The sequence below is a fragment of the Pelophylax lessonae genome, assembly GCF_965119305.1.
Source record: "Pelophylax lessonae genome assembly, chromosome: 1".
In the NCBI taxonomy this organism is placed as follows: domain Eukaryota; kingdom Metazoa; phylum Chordata; class Amphibia; order Anura; family Ranidae; genus Pelophylax; species Pelophylax lessonae.
The window spans coordinates 844,207,702-844,217,104 of NC_138768.1; the positions used below are offsets into that span (position 1 = coordinate 844,207,702).

Sequence of the window (9,403 nt, forward strand, 5' to 3'; positions counted from 1 at the left end):
TTTGCCTGTGAGGGGCTGACTGCCGACGTAGATCGGCGTTAGGCAGTCGGCAAGTGGTTAAAGTCAAAATTCTGAGGTTAAATGTCCAAATTCTGGGTTTCAGATTCAGAAATCTTATTTTTAAAATCTGATCTCTGAGTTTAATAGTCAGAATTTTGGGATTAATATTCAGAATTCTGAAAATAAAAATCAGAATTCTGAGTTTCAAATAAAAAATTCTCAGATCAAAAGTCTAAATTCTGAGTTTCAGAGTCAGAATCCTTTGATTAAAAGTCAGAATTCTGACTTTCACAGTAAGATTTCTGAGGGTAATATTCAGAATTCTGAGTCTGAAAGTAAAAAATTCTGAGGATAAAAGTCAAAACTCTGAGCTTCAAAGTCCAAATTCTTAGTTTAAAAGTGAGAATTCCGATATTAACCACTTTAAGACTGGGCCTATTTTTGACACTTGGTGTTTACAAGCTAAAATCTTTTTTTTTTTTTTTTGCTAGAAAACTACTTAGAACCCCCAAATATTATATATATTTTTTTAGCAGAGACCCTAGAGAATAAAATGGAGATTGTTGCAATATTTTTTATCACACCGTATTTGCGCAGCGGTCTTCCAAACGCAATTTTTTTGGAAAAAAATCACTTTTTTTAATTAAAAAATGAAAAAAAAAAACAGTAAATTAGCCCAATTTTTTTCCATAATGTGAAATATAATGTTACGCCGAGTAAATAGATACCCAACATGTCATGCTTCAAAATTGTGAACGCAATGTAGACATCCCTTATAATAGAAATAGCCATGACAGGAACTCTTTATTGTGAGATCTGGTGTCAAAAAGTCCTCAGATCTCACAAGTACACTAAAAAAAAAAAAAAAAAAAAAAAAAAAGGTTAAATAAAAAATCGGCTCTTTAAGCCGGTTTCTAGGCAACAACGTTTGACGTCGCTCCGGTCCTCCAAGACCATAGAGTCGAGTGAGGGCTATATTGCCCTCACTCGAATTTCTGTCTAAGAGGACTCGGGACCGGACCGTTTTCCCCGCTGCTGGCGGGTCCGGTAAGCGGGGAAAAGGACCAGGACGTGGAGGGAGGGGGGAGGCACCCCTTTTACCGCACCATAAGGGTGATCCCACGGCGAATCAGCCACTGGGACCACCCTTACCTGAAAGCCGATCGCCCGCCATTTTAAAAAATACCAGGGTTATGGCAGCTATCTGCTGCCATAACCCCGGTATTTTGCGTCGAAGGACCGGGGTAAATCGACGGTGGGCAGTCGGTAAGTGGTTAAAAACCAGAATTCTGAGTTTCAAAGTCATATTAAAATCCTGGGTTCTCTTTAATCTTAACCAAAAGTCACTCGCTAATGAATAACAGGTGAGTCAGCGATCCACTGGCCAAACAAACAGTCATATAAGTCCAGGGGAATGGTAATCTTAATAGGATAAGGGAAATACCTATCGGGGAGCTGTGTCATACATTCACTGGCAGCTCCTCGATGGGTATTCCCCCGCGGTGATTCCTGGTCTGTGCCTGTAATTGCTCTCCAGTCCATCGAGACCACTTCTTTCAGCCGAGCAACTATTCCAGCCCTGTGTGCAGTGTACAGCTTGTTTACATATAGGTGATACTTAGTAAATTACACTTTTTATCTTGCTTATACTGATCTGGCGCCTTCTTCTACTTGTCTCTTTCCTGAGAATTTAGACTTTTAAACTCAGAATTCTGACTTTTTCATTTGAGAATTCTGATGTTTATTCTGAGAGTTCTGACTTTAAACTCTGGATTCTGACTTTTTCATTTGAGAATGCTGATGTTTATTTTGAGCGTTCTGACTTTTAAACTCAAAATTCTGACTTTTTCATTTGAGAATTCTGTTTTTATTCTGAGCGTTCTGACTTTGACACTCAGAATTCGGACTTTTTTGTTTGAGAATTCTGATGTTTATTCTGAGCATTCTGACTTTTAAACTCTAGATTCTGACTTTTTCATTTGAGAACTCTGATGTTTATTCTGAACGTTCTGACTTTTAAACTCTGGATTCTGACTTTTTCATTTGAGAATTCTGATGTTTATTCTGAGAGTTCTGACTTTAAACTCTGGATTCTGACTTTTTCATTTGAGAATGCTGATGTTTATTTTGAGCGTTCTGACTTTTAAACTCAAAATTCTGACTTTTTAATTTGAGAATTTTGTTTTTATTCTGAGCGTTCTGACTTTGACACTCAGAATTCGGACTTTTTTGTTTGAGAATTCTGATGTTTATTCTGAGCATTCTGACTTTTAAACTCTAGATTCTGACTTTTTCATTTGAGAACTCTGATGTTTATTCTGAACGTTCTGACTTTTAAACTCTGGATTCTGACTTTTTCATTTGAGAATTCTGATGTTTATTCTGAGCGTTCTGACTTTTAAACTCTGGATTCTGACTTTTTCATTTGAGAATTCTGATGTTTATTCTGAGCGCTCTGACTTTTAAACTCAGAATTCTGACTTTTTCATTTCAGAATTCTGATTTTTATTCTGAGCGTTCTGACTTTTAAACTCAGGATTCTGACTTTTTCATTTGAGAATCCTGATGTTTATTCTGAGCGTTCTGAATTTTAAATTCTGGATTCTGACTTTTTCGTTTGAGAATTCTGATTTTTATTCTTAGCGTTCTGATTTTTAAACTCAGAATTCCGACTTGCAATCACAGATTAATTCTAAATGTAAGACTCAGAATTTCGCTTTGTTGATCTCAGGATTCTGACTTTGAATCACAAAATTCTGACTTTAAAAGCTAGATTTTGATTTTAAATTTATTTTTTAGATGGCTGCAGAGCTCTTCTGTACTTTAAAGCGGAGTTCCACCCTAAAATTATACTTACCTCCATCTTCTTGCTCCGGGTCACCTGAAAAACAAATGGATAATCGCAATTTTTTTTTTTTTTTTACTTACCTCGTTTAGAAGAAAATCTACTTACCTTACTTCCTCTTCCTCCCCTCGGGGGCCACGGCGATTCGTCACTTCCTGGCTTTGCAATGATTCCTGGGAGCTGAACGTCATCGCTTCCAGGAATCAATGCGCCTGCACCGGCCCCGACGTCAGTTCTGGTGCAGGCGCCGTCATACCTTGCAAAACAGCTTCTGGGCATGCCCAGAAGATGTGCAGGGATGACACTGCGGCACCGGAAGTGACGGCAGGGACAGTGCAGTGCATCATGGGACCGAAGAAGATGGAAGAGGAAGCAGAAGAGGACGCTCTGGCTTCAAGCTGCCCACACCTGAGATGGCAGCGCTGGAGAATACATTTTCAAGGTAAGTATTTCTTCTAAAAGGTAAGTGCGACCCGGGACAGATCAGAGGCTAGCCATTGTGAAATGTACTAGCCCTGACTGTCCTGGGGGTATTTTTATTAAAAAAAAACTTTCCCAGGGTGGAACTCCGCTTTAACTACCTTTTTTTTTTTTCATTCTTTCTTTTTTTTTTTTTTAAATCCTAAATCCTGGCCTAGACAAGGGTGACCTCACGGTCTGCCTTCATGCATAGACATGCTGCGGATCACTGCCAGTACTGCCAACATACTGCAAACTGGCTCCTGGGGTGTGTGACGTAGCATCCAAGAGATATTGTACCTGTGCAGACATGCTGGGGGGTCTCTGCAGCGCCGTGACAGCGTATACGCTGGATCTCCAGTGAAGATGGCTGTGCTGGAGAAGGGAGAATCTCTGCTTCAATGAAGACAACGCTGGACTCCATTAGCTAGGAAGTTTTTTTTTCTTTTGAGACAGGGATCAGTGTTAGGGATTTTGGGGGGTTGTTAGGAAGAGTGAAATTCCTCTTTAGTTTACTGTTCTAGATTCATTGGAGAAAGCAGAATGTCACACATTGATGTCGTTAATGACAAGAATGGCAGTTGAAAGTGCCCTGGTAATGGCTCATAAGTGTGTCCTTATACTGTGCCTCCAGCTAATGAATGGGGCCATGTTTACACACCTCCGATGTGTACAAATACTATAGATTGGACTTTATCTTAATGTGTCAGCCAGCTGCATATTCTCAGGCTCTCCAGTGCCTGGCTACACACCGCACCAATGTGGATGGAGGAGTTTGTGTCTAAGGAGACGCTTGCCTCCCCCCGCAGTGAGAGCATATAGTATGTATACATTAAATACATCTACACAGCCATGGTTTTTTTTGTTTTTTTTTTTATTTTATTTTATTTATAGATGTGGATGGAGCCAAAATGTAGCAAAGTTATACGCACCATCATCCTAAGGCCCCATGCACACGGGGCGTTCAAAAAAACGTACGTCCAAGCTAGTTATAACGCCGGGAAAAACCGGCGTTAAAAACGCGCGTTAAACAGCGTTTCTCAAATTATGTTAATGAGCGTTAAGCCGCGTCAGCGCTAAATAGCGTTTTTTTAAAAAATCAGTCCTCCTCCATTTTCCACACCCAAAATAACCACAATGCAATGTGTGGAAGCCATTTTGGTAGGAGAGAGAGAGAGGAGAGAGCATTTTCAGATCAGTTGAGAGTGTTTCTTGTATTTTCGGAGTATTTTTTGCATTTCTGAGTCATGGATCCTGTTATGCAGAAGGTTGATGAGGCGATCCTGCTCATCATCTTGAGAAGGATGCGTAGAAGGAGACAGTTGGAGGAGGAGAATGAGAGGAGCAGACGGCGAAGGTTCTGGGTGCATCCTGTCATGTTGCAGCGTCTGTCCGTGGGGTACTTTACCACCATGTACACCCAACTCCGCATGTATCCGGACAAGTGGTACAACTTCTCACGTATGTCCGTTCCGCTTTTCGATGACCTGCTGGAGAAGCTCAGGCCAAAGCTATCCAGGATGGACACGAACATGCGAAGCAGTGTGTCACCGGAGGAAAGGCTGCTTGTGACACTTCGGTAAGTGAAATCATTTGTGGGTGTTTTGTATAGGGTTAGTACTTGGGTTAAGAGGGTTAGGTGGTGAGGTCCTAGTTAAAACATTTTCAATGTATTTTTGAAAGATAGATGTAATATGTAATCATTTTTTATTTTTCTTTTAGGTTTCTTGCTACTGGCCAAAGCTTTGTCTCCTTACACCACTATTTTCTGCTAGGTGTCTCCACGGTGGCCAAAATTGTTAAGGAGACATGTGCGGCAATATGGGAGCAGTTGAAGGAGGTGGTCATGCCGGAGCCGACTGAAGAGATGTGGGAAGCAGTTGTCGACGAATTTTGGGAGAAAACCCAGTTCCCCAACTGTATCGGTGCCCTTGATGGAAAACACATCAGGGTGAAGAAGCCCCCCCATTCCGGCTCTGCATACTTTAACTACAAGAAATATTTTTCTGTGGTACTCCTGGCATTGTCTGATGCCCATCTTCAATTCCTTGCTGTTGATGTAGGAGCATATGGCAGCCAGGGTGATGCCCGCATCTTTCGAGAATCGGCCTTTGGACGTCGGCTACACGAAGGACGACTCAACATACCAACAAGCAGGCCGCTACCGTGTACTGAGGAACCAAGCTTGCCATTGGTCATGGTGGCCGACGAAGCATTTGGACTGGCAGAAAATCTGATGAGGCCATACAGTGGCTATGGACTGAGTCACACCAAACGTATATTCAATTATCGGCTGAGCCGAGCTCGTCGTGTTGTGGAGTGTACGTTTGGTGTGTGCTCAGCAAAATGGAGGGTTTTGCTGTCATGTATGCAACTGGATGTTGACAATGCCACCAAGGTTGTCCTGGCCTGCTGTGTTTTGCACAATTTCCTAAGGAGAAGCGACAGGAGCAGCGTTGAACCAGAGCCACGTAACCCCATGCACCGCGTGCAGTTTATGGACTTACGAACAACAGCACGAGTCATGACCATCAGAGATAAGTTTGCGGATTTCTTTGTCTCGCCTGATGGGGAAGTGGCATGGCAGGATAATTTTGTCTAAAATCATTCATCTTGTAAACTTTGTGATATCTTCACATACAGCTTTTATTAAACATGTATGTCAGTTCTTTTGATGTCTATCATTCTTCCATTGTTCCAGTTCAATGTTGCATGTGGCAAGTGTGTGCCAGCCCAATGGCCTGTGCATACACTTGCCACATGCAGAAGAAGGAGGGGGGTTTCCTTCTGCATGTGGCAAGTGTGTGCCAGCCCAATGGCCTGTGCATACACTTGCCACATGCAGAAGAAGGAGGGGGGTTTCCTTCTGCATGTGGCAAGTGTGTGCCAGCCCTGGTCTGTGCATACACTTGCCACATGCAGAAGAAGGAGGGGGGTTTCCTTCTGCATGTGGCAAGTGTGTGCCAGCCCAATGGCCTGTGCATACACTTGCCACATGCAGAAGAAGGAGGGGGGTTTCCTTCTGCATGTGGCAAGTGTGTGCCAGCCCAATGGCCTGTGCATACACTTGCCACATGCAGAAGAAGGAGGGGGGTTTCCTTCTGCATGTGGCAAGTGTGTGCCAGCCCAATGGCCTGTGCATACACTTGCCACATGCAGAAGAAGGAGGGGGGTTTCCTTCTGCATGTGGCAAGTGTGTGCCAGCCCAATGGCCTGTGCATACACTTGCCACATGCAGAAGAAGGAGGGGGGTTTCCTTCTGCATGTGGCAAGTGTGTGCCAGCCCAATGGCCTGTGCATACACTTGCCACATGCAGAAGAAGGAGGGGGGTTTCCTTCTGCATGTGGCAAGTGTGTGCCAGCCCAATGGCCTGTGCATACACTTGCCACATGCAGAAGAAGGAGGGGGGTTTCCTTCTGCATGTGGCAAGTGTGTGCCAGCCCAATGGCCTGTGCATACACTTGCCACATGCAGAAGAAGGAGGGGGGTTTCCTTCTGCATGTGGCAAGTGTGTGCCAGCCCTGGTCTGTGCATACACTTGCCACATGCAGAAGAAGGAGGGGGGTTTCCTTCTGCATGTGGCAAGTGTGTGCCAGCCCAATGGCCTGTGCAGATGTACTTCTATTTCAACATACAACTTTAAAAAAAAATGAGGCAAAATATCATTTCAAAAAAAGGTTTTTATTCAAATAAACACAAAAAAAAGAAAAAAAATCACAAATGCTGGTAGGTGTATCCTGACTGATCGTCCTGGCTTGACCGCGGTGACTTCGAACGTGGATAGCTGATGTCAGGATGCGAGTGGGTGGCTTGGACATGTCGTTCCTGCGCAACCTCATGGTGGTAAGGGGGTCCAGGTAAGTTTGGTGGCGGGTACTGGGTAGGTGGTTGGGAGAAATCAATGGAGGAGTGGGGTGGGAAATAGGAGGGCGTGGACAAGACAGGTGTTGGGTGGCGTTGCGGAGGGGACAAGGTAGGTAGGTGGCGTTGCGGAGGGGGGCGGTATTGAAAGTGGGGTGTTAGCGTTGCTGAGGTCACAGAGGGCATTGGGGGATCAAGAAAAGTGTTGAATGGATCGTTTGATGGTGGCGGGCCACCACTTAGTTTTGCATGCCTATATTGTGTCATGATGGCGAGCACACGATCCATACAAAGCTTTTCTTCAGGTCCCCCAATGTCCTCCAGGATGTAGTATGCAGCACGGCAGAAGGCGGCGCGTGAGTTGCCAGGATCGAGGAACACATCCCCACTGCGCCTCTCCTGCCGCACTTCCTGCAGCAACGCTAACACCCCGTCCTCGTTTTGAGGGACAATACCGCCACCCCTCTGACGTTGATTGCGGCCACGGCCACGCACAGCGCCACGGCCACGCACACATACCTCGTTGCCACGAACGGGTACCTCGCCACGGCCACGCCCCACACCACTATCGGAATTTCTTCCACAACACATTCCTGGTCCCTGGATTCCTGTTAAGAAAGAAAAAGGTTCAGTTTGTCACATACATACAATGAAGAAAAGAATGGCAGACAGACTAGACAGACACTAACCTGTATTGTGGATTCATCGCAGTCATGAGATCCACTGGATTGGATCGTCATGTCACTGTTTTCAGTGGCAGCACTGGGGGGTCTGTCCTCTGGTTCTTCAACCACCTCCTGACTAGCATCCTGAGTCAGGTCCGCAATATTAGATGTTGTCCTGAAAAATATGTAAAAAAAAATGGCTGCAGAATAGCAATACATTCACAGAAAACGATGCTCTGAGCACCCCTATATGTAAGTCAAAAATACAGTATGTGCGACTTACTCTCTACTGCTGGCTATCATTGCTTGACGCAGGAATGCCAGGTGGTTGTGGTACACGTGTCTTCTTTTGTGGGAGGCAGCTGCACCACTTGTGTTAGCTTTTTCCTCCTCTGTCAGATCCCTCCTGACCCGATCACGCAGGGACTTCCACCTCTTTTGGAAAATTTTGCCTAAGAAGAAAAGTGAAGTAAGGTTAAAATATGCATTCTTTGTAATTATACAGCACACAAGTCATGCATTTCTGAAAAACTTACTTCTTTCCTTCTTCTCTGCGGTGCTCAATCGTTCCCAGCCTGGTGTTAGGGCTTCAGATATATCCATCCAGGTTTTTGATTTTTTAATCCTGTCACTATAGAAGGGATGGGAGACATCCCACAGCTCTGGATGGGCCTCAACTGCAGAGATAAGCTCTGTCTGACCTATATCAGCAGCCATTGTCCCTCTCTCTCCTGTATGTCCACACAGACACACCCACCCACCCACACGGCTGAGCAAAGGACACTTGGGAAATGTAAAAATGCATTTCCTGTGTTTTTACTCCATTACAGTGACCAATCACATTTCTGAAAATTTCTACAGCTTAATAACGCCGGACGCTAGAAAACGCCGATAAAAACGTTAAATAGCGTTAAATAGCGTCAAGCGCTTTTAACGCTCTAACGCTGGGCCTCAGAACGCGCAGGCCGTGGGTTCTTGTTGCAGCTGAAAAACGCTTAGGCCACTTACAGCTTAAAAACGTCTTTGTGTGCATGAGGCCATAGAATAACATGGAGGGGCGTTTTTAGGCTGCAAGAGGAAAACGTCTGACGCTGCTTACAGCGGCGTTAAAAACGCCCCGTGTGCATGGGGCCTAATTGGTTCAAGACAAAAAGAGAAACATGAAGCGTGGGACTTTTAAAAGGTGCCGAGACAAAAACTATTCAGGTATTATATATAAAAAAAATAAATAAACATTTTATTCATCAAATAGATTTTTTATAAAAGCATTGCAATACAAACATATATTTGGTAGAAAGACATATCTTTTAATGCGTTTTTTTTGTTTTGGTGTTAATTCCATGGAAGAAAAAAAAAAACGCATTGAAAGATGTGTCTTTCTACCAAATACAGTGCCTTGCGAAAGTATTCGGCCCCCTTGAACTTTGCGACCTTTTGCCACATTTCAGGCTTCAAACATAAAGATATAAAACTGTAATTTATTGTGAAGAATCAACAACAAGTGGGACACAATCATGAAGTGGAACGAAATTTATTGGATATTTCAAACTTTGTTAACAAATAAAAAACTGA

At 43.8% G+C, this 9,403-nt stretch overlaps 1 protein-coding gene across 1 annotated transcript; it reads left to right on the forward strand.

Moving 5' to 3' along the window:
* Positions 1–4,716: 4,716 nt before the first annotated feature.
* On the forward strand, positions 4,717–5,906 carry LOC309558184 (uncharacterized protein; the record flags this gene model as incomplete). The annotated part of the gene is made up of 2 exons (XM_082261195.1): positions 4,717–4,883; positions 5,027–5,906. 2 exons carry the CDS (start codon positions 4,717–4,719, stop codon positions 5,904–5,906), a joined length of 1,047 nt encoding a protein of 348 aa, XP_082117321.1.
* Between the last annotated feature and the right edge of the window lie 3,497 nt (positions 5,907–9,403).